General features: G+C 41.7%; 1 protein-coding gene across 1 annotated transcript; it reads left to right on the top strand.

Annotated features, from left to right (window-relative positions):
• Positions 1-1,955: 1,955 nt before the first annotated feature.
• On the top strand, positions 1,956-11,188 carry LOC311147890 (cytochrome P450 2K1-like). The gene is made up of 8 exons (XM_084184717.1): positions 1,956-2,265; positions 4,889-5,051; positions 6,032-6,181; positions 6,282-6,442; positions 6,562-6,741; positions 6,877-7,018; positions 8,483-8,809; positions 9,535-11,188. The coding sequence occupies exons 1-8, from the start codon at positions 2,059-2,061 to the stop codon at positions 9,720-9,722; spliced, it is 1,518 nt and encodes a 505-aa protein (XP_084040843.1). The 5' UTR covers positions 1,956-2,058; the 3' UTR covers positions 9,723-11,188.
• The last annotated feature ends 8,955 nt before the right edge of the window (positions 11,189-20,143 follow it).

The following is a 20,143-nucleotide window of genomic DNA, read 5'->3' as shown; positions in this document are numbered from 1 at the left end:
GTCAGCAAACTTAATGATGGTGTTGAAGTCGTGCTTGGCCACGCAGTTGTGGGTGAACAGGGAGTACAGGAGGGGACTGAGCACACACCCCTGAGGGGCCCACGTGTTGTGGATCTTCGTGGCAGATGTGTTGTTGCCTACCCTTACCACCTGGGGATGGCCCGTCAGGAAGTCCAGGATCCAGTTGCAGAGGGAGGTGTTTAGTCCCACGTTCCTTAGCTTAGTGATGAGCTTTGTGGGCACTATGGAGTTGAACACTGAGCTGTAGTCAATGAACAGCATTCTCACATAGGTGCTCCTTTTGTCCAGGTGTGAAAGGGCAGTGTGGAGTGCGATTGAGATGTGTGCCTCTAATTGAAGCCTGTGACATTTGTGATATTGTGCTCATATGTGATTTTATGTGATTTTCAATTGGTTCTGTATTTTCTTTCTTTCCTTTTGTTTCCATCGAACAGTTGTTGAAAGTTAGCGTAAGCTAGGAACTGTTGTTGAAAGTTAGCGTAAAATAGGAACGGTTGTTGAAAGTTAGCGTAAGCTAGGAACGGTTGTTGAAAGTTAGCGTAAGCTAGGAACGGTTGTTGAAAGTTAGCGTAAGCTAGGAACGGTTGTTGAAAGTTAGCGTAAGCTAGGAACGGTTGTTGAAAGTTAGCGTAAGCTAGGAACGGTTGTTGAAAGTTAGCGTAAGCTAGGAACGGTTGTTGAAAGTTAGCGTAAGCTAGGAACGGTTGTTGAAAATTAGCGTAAGCTAGGAACGGTTGTTGAAAGTTAGCGTAAGCTAGACACACTATAGTGCAGTGCATTGTTTGTGTGTTTGTACTTGAACCTATCCAAGTAACCAACAAATTCTAAATATTGTGTATTCAAGAAATACCTGGATATGCAGTGTTTGTTAAAATCTATAATTTGAATTGTCATAATGTCCTATAATTTCAAGTAGTTGTGGTAAAGTATTAATTCCTGAAAAAGCAATGAACTGTACATTTTGACAGTATATCGTTTTTGCGTTACAACACAAGGGAGTAAAGGGAGTCAAATTTTTATCTCAATTGAAGAGAACAAAACCATTGACTCCTACTACATTAAATGTAAAATGTACAGTTCATTTCTTTTTGCAGGAATTAATACTTTAGAGGGGATTGGCCAGTACTGATATCAGTGTAAGTGTCCAATTTAGGGTAAGGACCAATAGATACACACAGCCATTATGTAGGGACCTTTACACTGAATAAAAACCGTCCGTGACCTTTTATATAGTGACACAAAACACAGAGACAGGTGTTGCCAGCTCTAAACATTGGCAAGAGACCGACTTGAAGCACAGGTCATTGAACCGATACCGGGCTAAAGATTGTTCAGATGATCTCTCTGTTCCTGTGTTGGGTCTTTGCTGACTTTGTTTTAAATCTATACAACAGATCACTATTCATAAATTGAATGACAAAATATTTAACTGAACTGGTGAAACTGAATTTTTTTCTGGACAACCACACTAAGCCACGCCTTAATAAAACATTTGTTTGGAAACTGTTGTCTGCCTCTACTTTGTAACCCGCCTGTCCAAACCAAAGTCTAAGAACCTGTGTGTGGCTCGAGTCAGAGCTCTCTATACTCAATGGCATTCACATAGGGTGGTGTAGGAAGCACCCTGTTACAGCCGAAGCAAACACACAGAGCTATTGCCTAATCCCCAGGTTTTTCCTCATTCTTTTTCCACTTGTCTGCAGTTCTATTCAGTGTTTTATCGAGGGTGTAATAAAGAGGAACATCTCTCAGGATGAGGACAGGCATAGTGACCTTAGCTAAAGTATGATCAGACCATGCTATCATTTAGTCAATGATCTGCAGGGAATGTGCTGTGTAGTCTTGGCAGTTTTACTATGGTGTGTGTTTGCCTAGACACCTAGCTCCTCCCTCGAGGCAGTCCCTTCCTCTACATAAGAAGAGCTCCATAGGCAGGCATCTCAATGGGCAGGAAGTTCTTAGAGAGTTATTGTTGTGTATGAGCACAAGCGGTCTCTCTTTTTAGCCCAGTGTAAGGTGTAATAGCTCAGATCGAGGATGTCTCTTATGGAGGGTCTTCTCCTCCAGGCTCCCAGCACAGTGACACTGGTGGGGGCTGTGCTGTTTCTGCTGGTCCTCTACCTCCTTTCCTCTGGATCCAGCTCTGAGGAACACGGAAAGGAGCCTCCAGGACCCAGGCCGCTGCCCCTGCTTGGTAACTTGCTCCAGCTGGATCTCAAGAGGCCCTACCAGACTCTCTGTGAGGTGAGATTTTAATGTCAAAAGCTTGCTTGCTTGAACTATTCAATTTCAAGTACCTCCTTTCAAGGTATTGACTCACAGTACCCAGCTAGCACATTTGGTTTCTTGGAAGTTGTGGGAACGTATGTTTTTGGTTTCATATTGGTTGTGGGAACGAAGCCATATGTTTCCTGACCGGTAAAATGTAACGTTTTTTAAACGTTCTGAGAACAGAAGGGAACAGTTTGCGGAAAATATTGATTATCTTGAGGGTTTTTTAATGTTGTTTCAATAAGACTTTTAATAACACTGCTAGCTTATTTTGTGTTAGCTTTTTTGAATTCCAAGCACAGACAGGACACATGGAATTTCATTTCCTTAGGCATTAATCTTGAAAACACATTTCTCTTTTAATTGTGACACAGCATCAATGAGATTCAAACCTATAATTTTCTGTTCTCTATCAATGGAATTGGTCCACAGCGTCACCAGGATGGAGCTAGCATGCCATGTTCTTTTAATCATACAAATCTGTTAATTTTAGTCTATTCAAACAGACCCCATTTAAAAGGAAACAAGCACTCATTAAGATTAGCTGTGGCTGAACAGTAGGTGCAGCCAACACACCCGAACACACTTAACAAGATAGAGGATAGAGAGAGTTTTGTTGATGCTGAGAATGGAATGTATGTTTATAAATAACATTCTTAGAACGTTCTCTGAACGTTATTAAAGTTTTCTTGTGGTTTTTATGGAAAGTTTTCTTAATGTTCTCAGAACAATTTGAGAACATGACTTTAAATAGAACAATGAGGAAACCTGTAGGAAACATTACATTTTTACATTTTAGTCATTTAGCAGACGCTCTTATCCAGAGCGACTTACAGTTAGTGAATACATATTTTTTTTATACTGGCCCCCCGTGGGAATCGAACCCACAACCCTGGCGTTGCAAACGCCATGCTCTATCAACTGAGCTACATCCCTGCCGGCCATTCCCTCCCCTACCCTGGACGACGCTGGGCCAATGTGCGCCGCCCATGAGTCTCCCGGTCGCGGCCGGCTGCGACAGAGCCTGGATTCGAACCAGGATCTCTAGTGGCACAGTTAGCACTGCGATGCAGTGCCTTAGACCACTGCGCCACTCAGGAGTCTCTCAAACATTATGATGAAGTTCTCAAATTCCCACAGAAGAATGTTGTTTCTTATTGTTCTCTGAACTATTTGAGAACATTTGTCGGGATCGGTGTCCAGTAAACGGGACGGTTGAGCTAATGTGCGCTAATGTGATTAGCTTGACTGTTGTAAGTAACAGCAAACTTTCCAGGACATAGACATGTCTTATAGGGGCAGAAAGATTACATTATTGTAAATCTAACTGCACTGTCCAATTTACAGTAGCTATTACAGTGAAAAAATACCATGTTTTTGTTTGAGGAGAGTGCACAACAACAAAAAACATATCAAGTCAACTGGTTTGATACATTCACCTCTGAAGGTAAATAATATACTTACATTCAGTAATCTTGCTCTGATTTGTCATCCTAAGTGTCCCAGAGATAAAAGGTAGCATAGTTTTGTTTGATAAAATCAATTTATATATTCAAATGTAGGGACTGGGTTCTACAGTTTGAACCCCTGCTGTCTCTGGCTCCACACCCACCCCTACCGGCCATCTAGATCTATGAAAGTTAGGGTATAAGCTAATGATCCATCGTGTATGACATTCCAAACTTACATTTTGTATTACCATATCATTTTTGTATGTTCTCTATAGTTATGTACTTAAAAATGTATCAATTGACCAATTTGGCACATTTGGGCAGACAAAATAGTCCAGTATTGCAATTCTTCACTGGATCAATCTGAAGCTTTGCGCGCGCACTGCTGCCATCTAGTGGCAAAAATCTAAATTGCGCCTAAACTGCTATATTATATTGTGGCCTTTCTCTTGCATTTCAAAGATGATGGAACAAAATAAAACGCATGTTTTTTTGTTTGTATTATCTTTTACCAGATCTAATGTGTTATATTCTCCTACATTAATTTCACATTTCCACAAACTTCAAAGTGTTTCCTTTGAAATGGTATCAAGAATATGCATATCCTTGCTTCAGGTCCTGAGCTACAGGCAGTTAGATTTGGGTATGTCATTTTAGACGAAAATTGGAAAAAAAGGGTCAGATCCTTAAGAGGTTAAACCAGTTTGAGAACGTTCCTGAACATTACCAACATTTAAATTAAATTTAACCATGTTTGAACTTTTAGGAAACATTCTGTTAAAGTAATGAAATACCAATAAAATAACGTATTTTTTGTCAAGTTCCTTAAATGAAGTGACAATGTTCGAAAGCCAAGCAGCTATACTGCACCATTCCCAGAAAGATGTGGGAAGGTTGTTTGCAGAATAACCATATGACAACCACGCTCTCACCAAGCTCTAAGAAACATGGTTCTCAGAACGTTATGTGCAAGCTGGGTATTTACATTATCAGTCATTCATTTCTGGAAGGTAACACAAAAAACGTGTCTGTCAAACATTGACCTCAGAAGTTCATACTCTCACATTTTACGAGGCATTTGGCTTTGAAAGGAAAGGATCTTATCTGTCTAAACCTGGCCTTTCGGCTTATTTCATGTTTTACAGCTGTCCAAGAAATATGGCTCGGTGTTCACAGTTCACATTGGACCCAGAAAAGTGGTCGTTCTTGCAGGATACAAGACAGTCAAGCAAGCACTGGTCAACCATGCAGAGGAGTTTGGGGACAGGGGCATCAATCATATGTTTAATGAAATGAACAAAGGACACGGTAATGTCAGATAACTTAACTGATTCTCAGGCCTACTACATTGCAAACCTTGACAATGGACAGTTAAGTAGGCATGCTTGGTGCCAGTGGTGGAAAAAGTACCCAACTGTCATACTTGAGTAAAAGTAACGATACCTTAATAGAAAATGTCACCCAGTAAAATTCTACCTGAGTAAAAGTCTAAAAGTATTTGGTTTAAAATAAAATATACTTAAGTAACAAAAGTAAATGTAATTGCTAAAATGTACTTAAGTATCAAAAGTAAAAGTAAAAGTATGCACACATGACTGTAAGTCACTTTGGATAAAAGCTTTGGATAAAAGCGTCTGCTAAATGGCATATTATTATATTATTATTTCAAATTCCTTACATTAAGCAAACCAGACACCACCATTTTCTTGTTTTTAAAATTTACGGATAGCCTGGGGCACACTCAGACATCATTTACAAACGAAGCATGTGTGTTTAGTGAGTCCGCCAGATCAGAGGCAGTAGGGGTGACCAGGGATGTTCGGTTGATAAGTGGGTGAATTTGACTATTTTCCTGTCCTAATATACATTCAAAATGTAACGAGTACCTTTGGGTGTCAAGGAAAATGTATGGGGTAAAAAGTATACAATTTTCTTAAGGAATGTAGTGAAGTAAAAGTAAGTCGTCAAAAATATAAATAGTAAAGTACAGATACCCCAAAATACTACTTAAGTAGTACTTTAAAGTATTTTTACTTAAGTACTTTACACCACTGCTTGGTGCCATACTGTAAAAACCAACAACAATATATACGATGCTCTTCTGTGTTCAGTATGGCTGAACGGCTCTAACAACCCCAAATATCTGATATAAAATATAAAAAATCTGATTTTGTATGAAACCTGCTACTTCCATTAATGTGTTCTTCTTAAAATAGATTTCTATTCCTTTAAGAATGTCACTCAACTACTACATCAGAACAATTTTGTTCTACTGTACTTTTTTATAGGTATTGTATTTGCCAATGGAGATTCATGGAAAGAGATGAGACGCTTTGCCCTGACAAACCTTAGGGACTTTGGAATGGGCAAGAAAGCGAGCGAGGAGAAGATTATTGAAGAAATTCGCTACCTGACTGAAGTGTTTGAAGAGCACAAGGGTAAAAGTTTGATGTTCTTATATCAATAACACAAGAAAAATAAGTCTTCATCTTGTCTCAGTTTTTCTCATTTTGAGTCTGTTGTTGCTCTTTGTCACAGGTAAAGCATTTGATACAACCCAGCCAATTAATTACGCCGTCTCCAACATCATCTGCAGCATTGTGTACGGCAGCAGGTTTGAATACTCTGATCCCCGGTTCCGACGCTCGGTGGATCAAGCCAATGAGGCCATCCAACTTGGAGGATCTGTTTCAATACAGGTACGATACGGTGCTTATCATGTTTACTTTGAGAACAATGACAGACTGGTCACACTAGACTAAATTAGTCCAAGTATAATATATACAGAGTTCATTCTTGCGTTGCTTTTTATTTAAAGTTGTACAACATGTTCCCATGGTTGGGCCCATTGCTGAAGTCCAGGACCCGTATCATTAAAAATGTTACCAACAACAAAGAGGAGATGATGGAGCTGGTGAGGGGGCTGAAGGAGACTCTCAACCCTCAGATGTGTAGAGGCTTTGTGGACTCGTTCCTTGTCCGAAAGCAGACCCTGGAGGTATAAAGAGTTATTACAGTTATAAACATGTCATTTCTTGGAGTGAATAACTAGAGGGTCCGGGTAGATGATTTAGAAATACCTGTTCTTGTTTACTGAAACATGACCTGTGTTTGTTTGTTTATGTATTAAAAGGAATCAGGCAACATGAACTCTCATTACCACAATGAGAATCTCATACAGACAGTGGCCAACCTGTTTGCTGCTGGTACCGACACCACCGGGACAACCCTGCGCTGGGGTCTGCTGCTCATGGCCAAGTACCCCCATATACAGGGTAAGGACTGATACTCACACACTCACCTGACAAACACGTTGTACAGTGCATTCGGAAAGTATTCAGACCCTTTCTTTTTTGTTAAGTTACAGCCTTATTCTAAAATAGATTAAAACAGTTTTTTTCCCTCATCAATCTACACACAATATCCCAAAATGACAAAGCAAAACCAGGTTTTTGGAAATGTTTGCAAATGTATTAATAATAAATAAATAAAAATATCACAGACCCTATACTCCATACTTTGTTGAAGCACCTTTGGCAGCGGTAACAGCCTCGAGTCTTCTTGGGTATGACGCTACAAGCTTTGTACACCTGTATTTGGGGAGTTTCTCCCGTTCTTCTCTGGAGATCCTCTCAAGCTCTGTGAGGTTGGATGGGGACCATCACTGTACAGCTATTTTCAGGTTTCTTCAGAGATGTTCGATCGGGTTCAAGTCCGGGTTCTGGCTGGGCAACTTCCTGTTGGAAGGTGAACCTATGCCCCAGTCTGAGGTCTTAAGCGCTCTGGAGCAGATTTTCATCAAGGATCTCTCTGTACTTTGCTCCGTTCATCTTTACCTCGATCCTGACTAGTCTCCCAGTCCCTGCCGCTGAAAAACATCCCCACAGCATGGTGCTGCCACCACCATGCTACACCGTAGGGATGGTATTGGCCAGGTGATGAGCTGTTTTCCTCCAGACGTGACGCTTGGCATTCAGACCAAAGGTTTCTTGGTTTCATCAGAACAGAGAGTCTTGTTTTTCATGGTCTGAGAGTCCTGTAGGTGCCTTTTGGCAAACTCCAAGTGGGCTGTCATGTGCGTTTTACTGAGGATTGGCTTCTGTCTGGCCATTCTACCATAAAGGCCTGGTTGGAGGAGTGCTGCAGAGATTATTGTCCTTCTGGAAGGTTATCCCATCTCCACAGAGGAACTCTAGAGCTCTGTCAGAGTGACCATCAGGTTATTGGGCAACCTCCCTAAACAAGGACCTTCTCCCCCAATTGTTCAGTTTGGCCGGGCGGCCAGCTCTAGGAAGAGTCTTGGTGGTTCCAAACTTCTTCCATTTAACCTCATGGCTTGGTTTTTGCTGTGACATGCACTGTCAACTGTGGGACATTATATACACAGGTGTGTGCCTTTCCAAATCATGTCCAATCAATTGAATTTACCACAGGTGGACTCCAATCAAGTTGTAGAAACATCTCAAGAATGATCAATGGAAACAGGATGCACCTGAGCTCAATTTTGAGTCTCATAGCAAAGGGTCTGAATACTTATGTAAATAAGGTTTTCCTTGCTGTAAATGTTGGCAAATTTCCCACTCGAATCACAGGTCTTTGAATTGAATTAACAGATACATGCTTGTCCCTCCCTCTGGATAAAGATCATTCAGATTTTATAGTGTCTTTGTCCCTCCCTCAACTAAAGACCAATCAGATTTTATAGTATCTTTGTCCCTCCCTCTTCCTTTGTTTTCCAGACCGGGTCCATGAGGAGATAAGCAGGGTCATAGGAAGTCGTCAGGCCTTGGTAGAGGACAGGAAGAACCTGCCCTACACTGATGCAGTGATCCATGAGACCCAGAGACTGGCCAACATTGCACCCATGGCCATCCCTCACACCACCAGCCGAGACATCACCTTCCAGGGATACTTCATCAAAAAGGGGACTGATGTGTTTCCTCTGCTGACGTCTGTCCTGCGAGATGAGAGCGAATGGGAGAGCCCTCACACCTTTAACCCCGCCCACTTTCTGGACGAAGAAGGTCGATTCGTCAAGAAGGATGCCTTCATGCCCTTCTCTGCAGGTGAGTCCCACTGTTTTTTAATACTATCATTCAGCAATTAACTACATCTGATATCCTTCTATGGTGCTCAGTTAACTACATCTGATATCCTTCTATGGTGCTCAATTAACTAAATCTGATATCCTTATATGGTGCTCAATTAACTAAATCTGATATCCTTCTATGGTGCTCAATTAACTAAATCTGATATCCTTCTATGGTGCTCAAATAACTAAATCTGATATCCTTCTATGGTGCTCAATTAAACTAAATCTGATATCCTTCTATGGTGCTCAACTAACTAAATCTGATATCCTTCTATGGTGCTCAATTAACCAAATCTGATATCCTTCTATGGTGCTCAATTAACTAATTCTGATATCCTTCTATGGTGCTCAATTAACTAAATCTGATATACTTCTATGGTGCTCAACTAACTAAATCTGATATCCTTCTATGGTGCTCAATTAACCAAATCTGATATCCTTCTACGGTGCTCAATTAACTAATTCTGATATCCTTCTATGGTGCTCAACTAACTAAATCTGATATCCTCATTGCTTTGACTCAAAGAGAGTTGAGGGGATGGAAATGATGTTGTACCAACGTGGAATAGACATTAAATTGACGTCTGTGCCCAGTGGGAATATTGATATTTGTCAACTATAGGAACCTATAGTTATCTATGTTATTATATAGTTACAGATCTATTGTCCTCATGTTGCTTCCTCATATTCCTCTTCCAGGTCGTAGGGTGTGTCTAGGAGAGGGTCTGGCCAGGATGGAGCTCTTCCTTTTCTTCACCTCCCTCCTGCAGAGATTTTGTTTCTCTCCTCCTCCCGGGGTAACAGAGGATGATCTGGACCTCACACCATCCCTGGGGTTCACCCTCACTCCTTCACCACACCAGTTGTGTGCTGTGAGCCGGGTCTGAGATGAGAGTCTGGTCCCAATGTATATTACACACTAGACTCTCAACTTTATGAATATGCTGAACAACTATTTTGTCGCTGAACATGGACATGAATGATATGAATATATATAACTGGCTACAGGGATCGGAGGTTTAAAGTTGATTGGACCAAAATGAACTGAAGCAGCTTTTGATCACCATTCAGAGTGGCCTTGCAGTCCTAGATGCTGACATCCGTATGATGTCTGAGGGGCATTTGTGTAAAACCAATTTTGATCTAGAAACATGACACTCAAATGACCTTTTAGGGATGCCCTAGGTGGGGTCCTATGTAAAATGTCAATGTCCGCAGGAAGTGGACGTTATGATTGAGAGAGCAAACTTGGATGTTAGGATCCTATTCTTATACTGCAAGTGCCCTTACCCCCACTGAGCTCCATAGAAGTGATCTCCCTACCCCCTACTCCTGGGATAATATTCTTGGTTTGTAATTCAAGAATACAGTCCGAGGATCAGTTTCTTGAATTCAAGAATATAATTACATTTACATTAACATCATTTAGCAGACGCTCTTATCCAGAGCGACCTCAGGATACATTTCTTGAATCCAATGATGTAATCCCCCCCCGCCCCCCCTAAAAAAAATGGGGTTCCAAAAATATAATCCCTGAATTGGGTTTGATGAAAGGCACATTGGAATGCAGCAGTTTGTCAGTGGAAGGCCTTATGTCTTGAACATTGGGATCCACAAATAACAGCCACATTTGTAATCTAGAAGTCCCCAAAATATGGCCTAAAATGGTAATCTAAATGTACAGGAAGTGTACACTTCTTACCAACATCCAAGAGGATCATCCAAGGTCCAAGATGTTTGCCTCAAGTCTAGTGCCCTCTATACTGCTAGTTGTACTGTCAATAGATTGCACTTTTTTACAGGACAACTTTATGACTTATAGTGCAGTTTTTTCACCGGTCCCTCTCACCAAAGAGACTCAGACATTTCCAGTTCATTTTTTGACTAATCAGGGGGAAATTATGGAAATTGGTAATATTCTTTGACTTTTTCATGCTGGTATTAATGTATTGAATGAAAAATACTAAGAGCTAGTCACTCTGGCACTTTCTGAAAGCTTTTCTAATGATGTGAAGATATGAAAATAGATAGCTATGTAGGTATGTGGATGTATATGCAGATGATTGTATCATTGGTGTCACTTGTCACTTTAATCAGGGACGGGCTTGTATTGGTGGCTGCGGTGAGGTGGGTGAAACAGAGTCAATCACATCCAAACATGGGAAACCAGGTGTTTGGTTCCGTTCCAGTTGTCCCATTCCGGTCATCACTATGAGCCAACCTACACTCATCATTCTCACGTGAGATATATGTTAACCAGTTAAGATACTTACACACCAGTACCCCCATCCTTCCCTTTCCCCTTATTCAAGGATAACTGTATTATATTATCATTAACAATAAAATATATACATGTATATTAACTGTATGTTTTTTTAATGATCCTAATCTATAGTCGATTGCTGAATATTTAGCTTGAGGGAAAGAAATCCAACAAAAATATCAAATAAATAAATGAAAATCTTTCTTTATTTAAAATGTTCTTAGAAAAAAGGGATCCAAATGGGGTTCTTCGGCTGTCCCCACAGGAGAACCCTTTTGGGTTCCATGTAGAACCCTCTGTGGAAAGGGTTTTACATGGAACCCAAAAGGGGAGTTCTACCGGGAACCAAAAAGGGTTCTTCAAAGGGTTCTCCTATGGGGACAGCCGAAGAACCCTTTTATTGTTCCTGATAGCAACTTAGTACACAATAGCGTGTACTATTCAAAAATGTCAAACAATTGTGTTTTATTAAATTCTGTGGCGTCTCCAAGGATCTTATTTTTGCTACAGAGAGTTTATCAGTACCCTCCTTCACCTGTTCCTTCTCCCACTGACTGTCCTGTTGATAGTTTTTCATGTAATCTTGATATGTTTCACTAGATCTGTTCTATCCCAACGGAATAATAATAAGGTTTCACTGGTTCATTCATACTGAATTCACGCTGATGCAGTAGCTAGATATCATCAAATTCAATTTGATCCAAACTAAATCTACCTTTAAATTGGATTCATTTTTCATAAAGTATATATTTTTTTTCATCTATCTATTTTTCAATAGAAGGTCATGCCATTCTAGAGGTTATGTTAAAAGACAATATTGGGTATGGAAGATGAACCTCAGGGCTATGTCAGAGGGAGCTCTTTAATGGAAAAATAATCATACCTTTTCATTTACAAGCATATACATATGAAATATTTAAATTCCCTTTATGTTCCCTTTATGTTTTTACAACAACCATTCATGAGCAATCTTATTCTTGAGCGAGCATTAACAATGGAACAAAGCCTTAGGGTGTGAACATCAGAACAGATGAGATCACTATCTGAATGAACTTATATTGAACTCAATACACTGGAACTGAATGCAAGTACAGAAATGATATAGGTTCTGGAAGAAAATAAATATATTACACTTACACTACTGGTCAAAAGTTTTAGAATATGGTGACAACGATGTGGGCTGTGTGTAGCGGTTATGATATGGTTCAGCTTGGTAAGTTGTGCATTGAAGTCCACAAGAGAAGGGAAAAGGTGAGAGGAGGAGAGCACGTACACTACCAGTCAAATTTTTGGACACACCTAATCATTCAAGGGTTTTTCTTTATTTTTACTATTTTCTACATTGTGGAATAATACTGAAAACATCAAAACTATGAAATAACACATATGGAATCATGTAGTAACCAAAAAAGTGTTAAACAAATCAAAATATATTTTATATTTGAGATTCTTCAAATAGCCACCCTTTGCCTTGATGACAGCTTTGCACACTCTTGGCATTCTCTCAACCAGCTTCATGAGGTAGTCACCTGGAATGCATTTCACTTAACAGGTGTGCCTTGTTAAAAGTTAATTTGTGGAATTTCTTTCCTTCTTAATGCGTTTGAGCCAATCAGTCGTGTTTTGACAAGGTAGCCCCCCTATTTGGTAAAATACCAAGTCCATATTATGGCAAGAACAGCTCAAATAAGCAAAGAGAAATGACAGTCCATCATTACTTTAAGACATGAAGGTCAGTCAACATGGAACATTTCAAGAACTTTGAAAGCTTATTCAAGTGCAGTCACAAAAACCATCAAGCGCTATGATGAAACTGGCTCTCATGAGGACCACCACAAGAATGGAAGACCCAGAGTTACCTCTGCTGCAGAGGATAAGTTCATTAGAGTTACCAGTCTCAGAAATTGCAGCCCAAATACAGTGAGGGAAAAAAGTATTTGATCCCCTGCTGATTTTGTACGTTTGCCCACTGACAAAGACATGATCAGTCTATAATTTTAATGGTAGGTTTATTTGAACAGTGAGAGACAGAATAACAACAAAAAAATCCAGAAAAACCCATGTCAAAAATGTTATAAATTGATTTGCATTTTAATGAGGGAAATAAGTATTTGACCCCTCTGCAAAACATGACTTAGTACTTGGTGGCAAAACCCTTGTTGGCAATCACAGAGGTCAGACGTTTCTTGTAGTTGGCCACCAGGTTTGCACACATCTCAGGAGGGATTTTGTCCCAGTCCTCTTTTCAGATCTTCTCCAAGTCATTAAGGTTTCGAGGCTGATGTTTGGCAACTCGAACCTTCAGCTCCCTCCACAGATTTTCTATGGGATTAAGGTCTGGAGACTGGCTAGGCCACTCCAGGACCTTAATGTGCTTCTTCTTGAGCCACTCTTTTCTTGCCTTGGCCGTGTGTTTTGGGTCATTGTCATGCTGGAATACCCATCCACGACCCATTTTCAATGCCCTGGCTGAGGGAAAGAGGTTCTCACCCAAGATTTGATGGTACATGGCCCCGTCCACTGTCCCTTTGATGCGGTGAAGTTGTCCTGTCCCCTTAGCAGAAAAACACCCCCAAAGCATAATGTTTCCACCTCCATGTTTGACGGTGGGGATGGTGTTCTTGGGGTCATAGGCAGCATTCCTCCTCCTCCAAACACGGCAAGTTGAGCTGATGCCAAAGAGCTCGATTTTGGTCTCATCTGACCACAACACTTTCACCCAGTTCTCCTCTGAATCATTCAGATCTTCATTGGCAAACTTCCTGTATATGTTCTTTCTTAAGCAGGGGGATCTTGCGGGCGCTGCAGGATTTCAGTCCTTCACGGCGTAGTGTGTTACCAATTGCTTTCTTGGTGACTATGGTCCCAGCTGCCTTGATATCATTGACAAGATCCTCCCGTGTAGTCCTGGGCTGATTCCTCACCGTTCTCATGATCATTGCAACTCCACGAGGTGAGATCTTGCATGGAGCCCCAGGCCGAGGGAGATTGACAGTTATTTAGTGTATCTTCCATTTGCAAATAATTGCACCAACTGTTGTCACCTTCTCACCAAGCTGCTTGGTGATGGTCTTGTAGCCCATTCCAGCCTTGTGTAGGTCTACAATCTTGTCCCTGACATCCTTGGAGAGCTCTTTGGTCTTGGCCATGGTGGAGAGTTTGGAATCTGATTGATTGATTGCTTCTGTGGACAGGTGTCTTTTATACAGGTAACAAGCTGAGATTAGGAGCACTCCCTTTAAGAGTGTGCTCCTAATCTCAGCTCGTTACCTGTATAAAAGACACCTGGGAGCCAGAAATCTTTCTGATTGAGAGGGGGTCAAATACTTATTTCTCTCATTAAAATGCAAATCAATTTATAACATTTATCACGTGCGTTTTCTGTATTTTGTTGATGTTATTCTGTCTCTCACTGTTCAAATAAACCTACCATTAAAATTATAGACTGATCATTTCTTTGTCAGTGGGCAAACGTACAAAATCACCAGGGGATCAAATACTTTTTTCCCTCACTGTAAATGCTTCACAGAGTTCAAGTAACAGACACATCTCAACATCAACTGTTCAGAGGAGACTGTGAATCAGGCCTTCATGGTCGAATTGCTGCAAAGAAACCACTACTAAAGGACACCAATAAGAAGAAGAGACTTGCTTGGGTCTGATGTGTAGTTTTAATGGATTATCAGATGAAATTGAGTTAGTCATGAACATATAGTAAAAATTATTTGTGGCTAACTGAATTGGGCCGTTTGTTTTTGTCTCTCTCTTCAAACACAGTGAAGGGAGCGGCACCAGGGTTGAATAGAGTTTGGGCTAGACCTTTGTCTCCTTGGTATCTTCTTGATTGATTACAGATTGAGGGGGTGAGGTACAGGGGAGCGGGTGATTGGTTGGAGTAATAGTTCAGCCGTCCTCAGGGACAAAAGAAGTGGGCAGAGCAATAAAAGAGCGGGAAAACTGAAGAGGAGGGGGACCTTAAGAATGGGTGCCCCTCTGCAGACGGGTATTGGCTTTGTTGAAAACTTTAATAAAGTCATTTCTTGATGCAACAAAAACTCTGTAAGACCTTATTTGTAATAAAGTATGGTGGTTATTTTCCACAAAAGGCCAAGAAACACGAGCAATGGACATTATACCGGTGGAAATTTGCCCTTTGGTCTGGAGTCCAAATTGGAGATTTTTGGTTCCAACCGCTATGTCTTTGTGAGACGCGGTGTGGGTTAACGGATGATCTCTGCATGTGTATTTCCACCATAAAGCATGGAGGAGGGGGTGTTATAGTGTGGGGATGCTTTGCTGGTGACACTGTCTGTGATTTATTTAGAATTCAAGGCACACTTAACCAGCATGGCTACCACAGCATTCTAAGGCGATACGCCATCCCATCTGGTTTGGGCTAAGTGGGACTATCATTTGTTTTTCAACAGGACAATGACTCAACACACCTCCAGGCTGTGTAAGGGCTATTTTACCAAGAAGGAGAGTGATGGAGTGCTGCATCAGATGATGACCTGGCCTCCACAATCCCCCGACCTCAACCCAATTGAGATGGTTTGGGATGAGTCAGACCGCAGAGTGAATGAAAAGAAGCCAACAAGTGCTCAGCATATGTGGGAACTCCTTCAAGACTGTTTGAAAAGCCTTCCAGGTGAAGCTGGTTGAGAGAATGCCAAGAGTGTGCAAAGCTGTCATCAAGGTAAAATATATTTTGATTTGTTTAACTCTTTTTTGGTTACTACATGATTTCATATATGTTATACACCTCACACACATGGTTATGGGCTTAAAAAAGAAGACACCTGTACCATGTCAGATATAGAGTTGAAACGTATTCAATTTCGAGTTTCAATCCCAATATTACACTTTATATATATCACAGACGACAAAACCGTTTGACAAAGAAACCCCGGATTTTCTGCGAAAATAAATAAATCATGTTTATTAATTATGAAATTATGAAAGATATGAATAATATTCCACCCATGAGGCCACTAGAGGTGCGCTTTGGTTATTTGACTGCAGGAAAGGGCTACATTGTGCAGACAGAGGTATAGAGGTGCAGTATAATCAGTCGATCCAGCTGTAGTCCAGATCTGGGCATGTGCATATTACAGACCATACACAAGAGACATGAGGTCTTTATGCAACAATACCGTGCTGGGTGTGATAAACAATTGTTAAAAATGATTGAGCCTTTCAAATTGACAATTCTGACTACATTTTAATGATTTGGCACAATTTTACTCACGAAAAGAAGAAGAAGCCAAACTCTTGACAAAAGCACTTGTCACAGCCTCTTTGGAAGGACGCGCCCAGCTTGTCACAGCCTCTTTGGAAGGACGTTCCCAGCTTGTCACAGCCTCTTTGGAAGGACGCGCCCAGCTTGTCACAGCCTCTTTGGAAGGACGTTCCCAGCTTGTCACAGCCTCTTTGGAAGGACGCGCCCAGCTTGTCACAGCCTCTTTGGAAGGACGCGCCCAGCTTGTCACAGCCTCTTTGGAAGGACGCTCCAAGCTTGTCCCAGCCTCTTTGGAAGGACGTTCCCAGCTTTTCCCAGCCTCTTTGGAAGGACGTTCCCAGCTTGTCACAGCCTCTTTGGAAGGACGCGCCCAGCTTGTCACAGCCTCTTTGGAAGGACCTGGATTTTCTAATATTTTAATGTTTCCCTTGGAAAAGTCTTCAACTAACTCTTCACACCAAGACAGATGGGAAGGTGCCTGTGTAGAGAAATAGGGAACACATCCACCTGCAGCCACTGTAATGCCTTAGTGACTGACAACCCAGCATCTCTACAGTCTGTATTTATAGGAAACGTACGTACACTACTTCCCACCTGTGAACTCTACAGAAAATGGGCTGAGGCAGGAAGTTAAAAAATGAAGGGATTCCATCTGACTGTTTGTTTTCTCTTTTCGTTCCAGCCACGTTGGTGCCCTTCTTCCACTCTGCCTCCACCTTTTGTTTCAAGCTATTTGGGTTTGGCTGGATAACCAAGCATCCCTGTAAATATTAAGATTGGTGTCTACAAGTCTCCTCTCCTCTGCTCTGCTCTGTGTGGGTGAATGACTACATGTACTGCATTAGGCGTTCAAATGTCACTCATCTGGGTTTCCTGTGGCTGTCCTCCTCATGGCATACTATGGTTCAACACAGAGACTATTTCCATGATGGGAATTCTCTCTGTTTTTCTCTCTGTATTTCTCTCTGTCTTTTTCTCTGTCTTTCTCTCCTGTTTTCTCTCTTTCTTGCACGCACATGCACACACACACATGCATGTACACACACATGCACGCACAAATCACACACATAGACTTTCTGGATGAGAATGTCTCGAGTGATTATGTTTAATTACAGAGAAGCTGTCTGGGAGTGAAGCCAAGACTTCGTTAAGGAGAAACTGGGTTATGCTGTTGAGGGAAACTAAACAATGGTCATGGATTCTGAGGGTGTTTAGTCACATTTAAGAAATGGGAGAGTGGGTTTGAATTGAACTACATTAGTTACCTCACCTGTCTGAAACAGTTTAACTGTCAGGAAGCCATAGAGCTGAGTTGAACTTATTACAGTAATTGTAAGGGCTTGCATACAGTACATTAGTACAGGGGCAGGCAACCCTGTTCCTGGAGTGCCGCAGGTATTGCATGATTTTGTTCCAACTAGGCACCACACCTGACCAACTGAGCTAATTGATCAGTTCAGTAATTGCCTAAATTCAACACACCTGGTCTCCCAGGTGGGTTAAATCAAACACATGAAGTGCCTACGGTGCACCGGTACAATGAAGTGTATTGTTGCAAGGCATGTAGCCACATAACATGACGGGCACCCACATTCACAGATACTTAACAAAGTAAAAAGGTCATCTAAGAGTGTGGGTTCAGGAGGCCTGGCTATGCAGGAAGATTTACGGACCACATCTCTGTTGTCTTAGAAGGTTGGGGTTTTTTTGGGGGGGGGGTGTGGGGGTGTGGGATGGATCAGCTTAATATTGCAGATAGATTGTAACTTCTATCAATGTTATTGTCTGCATCACTTCCAATCCCCCATGTTTTTTATATATATACTCCCCTTTATTACTTTTCAAACCCGCCATCCTTTCCCTACTTGGAGTAAATTATTGAACAACAATGCCCAGGCCTCTACTTCCGGCCTATACTTACTATCTACCCCTTATGGACACAGTCAATTTTACAATAATTCTATTATATATATTTATTTTATTTTTTTTGCTCCTGAACTTCTTCTACTCTCAACCTCTCCGATCATTTTCATGATGTCCATCCGGTTTGCTTCTATCTGCCATATCTTTCTAACTGTGCTCTTTCCCAAAAGCTCCCAACATACAACCTATATACTTATTATGGACACATTATGCTTACATTATTAGCTATCTTTGTAATTATTTGTTGTTATTTGTTATTAGTCCCATCCTTCAACTCCATTCAATACCTCCCATCTATCTCTTAACACCATCCATATAGGATTTCTATTTGCCATATATACTTCAACCATACTGTGATGTTTTACAAAAGATCTGAACCTTTCTATTCTCATTGTGAATTAAAAATAAACATTTTTGCTAAAAGTATTATTATATTATTGATCGATTGACTGGTAAAAGGTTGTTTGGTTGGTTGGTTGGCTGGCTGACTGGCTTTCTTTCTTTCTTTCTTTCTTTCTTTCTTTCTTTCTTTCTTTCTTTCTTTCTTTCTTTCTTTCTTTCTTTCTTTCTTTCTTTCTTTCTTTCTTTCTTTCTTTCTTTCTTTCTTTCTTTCTTTCTTTCTTTCTTTCTTTCTTTCTTTCTTTCTTTCTTTCACCAGGCTGCCTGGCTAGTCAACAGAGCTTGCTCTGAGAGAAAGGAAAACAAACGGTCCCATAGTCTAAGGGATTGGAACATATGGTGGTCCTCTGACATGCCTCACCTCTCAACCCAGACACCCCTCACCCCAGACCAACCCACCCCTCACGCCAGACAAACCCACCCCACCCCTCACCCCAGACCAACCCACCTCTCACCCTAGACCAACCCACCTCTCACCCCAGACCAACCCACCTCTCACCCCAGACCAACCCACCTCTCTCCCCAGACCAACCCACCTCTCACCCCAGACCAACCCACCTCTCACCCCAGACCAACCCACCCCTCACCCCAGACCAACCCACCTCTCACCCCAGACCAACCTACCTCTCTCCCCAGACCAACCACCCCTCACCCCAGACCAACCCACCCCTCACCCCAGACCAACCCACCTCTCACCCCAGACCAACCTACCTCTCTCCCCAGACCAACCACCCCTCACCCCAGACCAACCTACCTCTCACCCCAGACCAACCCACCCCTCACGCCAGACCAACCCACCCCACCCCTCACCCCAGACCAACCCACCTCTCACCCTAGACCAACCCACCTCTCACCCCAGACCAACCCACCTCTCACCCCAGACCAACCCACCTCTCTCCCCAGACCAACCCACCTCTCACCTCAGACCAACCACCCCTCAACCCAGGGCAACCCACACCACAACCGCTAAGACAACTGCTGTGGTCACATCAACATCAGGCTGGTGTTTTATGTCGTCAGATTATGCTGGAATGTGAGGCAAACATAGTGTTGTTTTGCCCATGGATGTAACTACAATTCCTCTGCTTCCATCTTTTTGTAATTTACGCTTTAGTTATGATACTCCACCTGTTTATCGTTCTAATGGAATGTCAATCTTGTCTAAACCTGCATTCACTTAAAACATAGCTCTTCTTGTGTGTAATTGCCAATATTGATGGGAGGAGGGCTGTGGGGACTTATCCTGTTTCTCTCTGACAGAAGGCCTACTGCGGTAGGTAAGTGAGAGAAACAACCACACAGTGAAGCCCAAACTGATGAGGGACTGTTATGACAGAGTGAGCATTTATGAGGCTTTCTTCTTAATGCCACCCTTCTCCATGGCCTTGACTTCCTCCTTGGTGACTCACTTCTTGTTGGATTGGCACAGTCTGCTCTATACACTGTCCCTGTCCAACATTGTCCATGTCCAACATTGTCCCTGT

This window comes from Coregonus lavaretus (assembly GCF_964263955.1).
Source record: "Coregonus lavaretus genome assembly, chromosome: 20".
NCBI classification, from domain to species: domain Eukaryota; kingdom Metazoa; phylum Chordata; class Actinopteri; order Salmoniformes; family Salmonidae; genus Coregonus; species Coregonus lavaretus.
Note: the sequence above shows the minus strand (reverse complement) of the source record. Positions and strands in the feature narration are given on the sequence as shown.

What these genes read in the sequence shown, in the direction of transcription:
- LOC311147890 (XM_084184717.1), top strand. Translation starts at nt 2,059, where the DNA reads ATGTCTCTTATGGAGGGTCTTCTCCTCCAGGCTCCCAGCACAGTGACA. An exon ending in CCTACCAGACTCTCTGTGAG is followed by an intron (nt 2,266 to 4,888) that starts GTGAGATTTTAA and finishes CATGTTTTACAG; the next exon opens with CTGTCCAAGAAATATGGCTC. An exon ending in CTTCATGCCCTTCTCTGCAG is followed by an intron (nt 8,810 to 9,534) that starts GTGAGTCCCACT and finishes TTCCTCTTCCAG; the next exon opens with GTCGTAGGGTGTGTCTAGGA.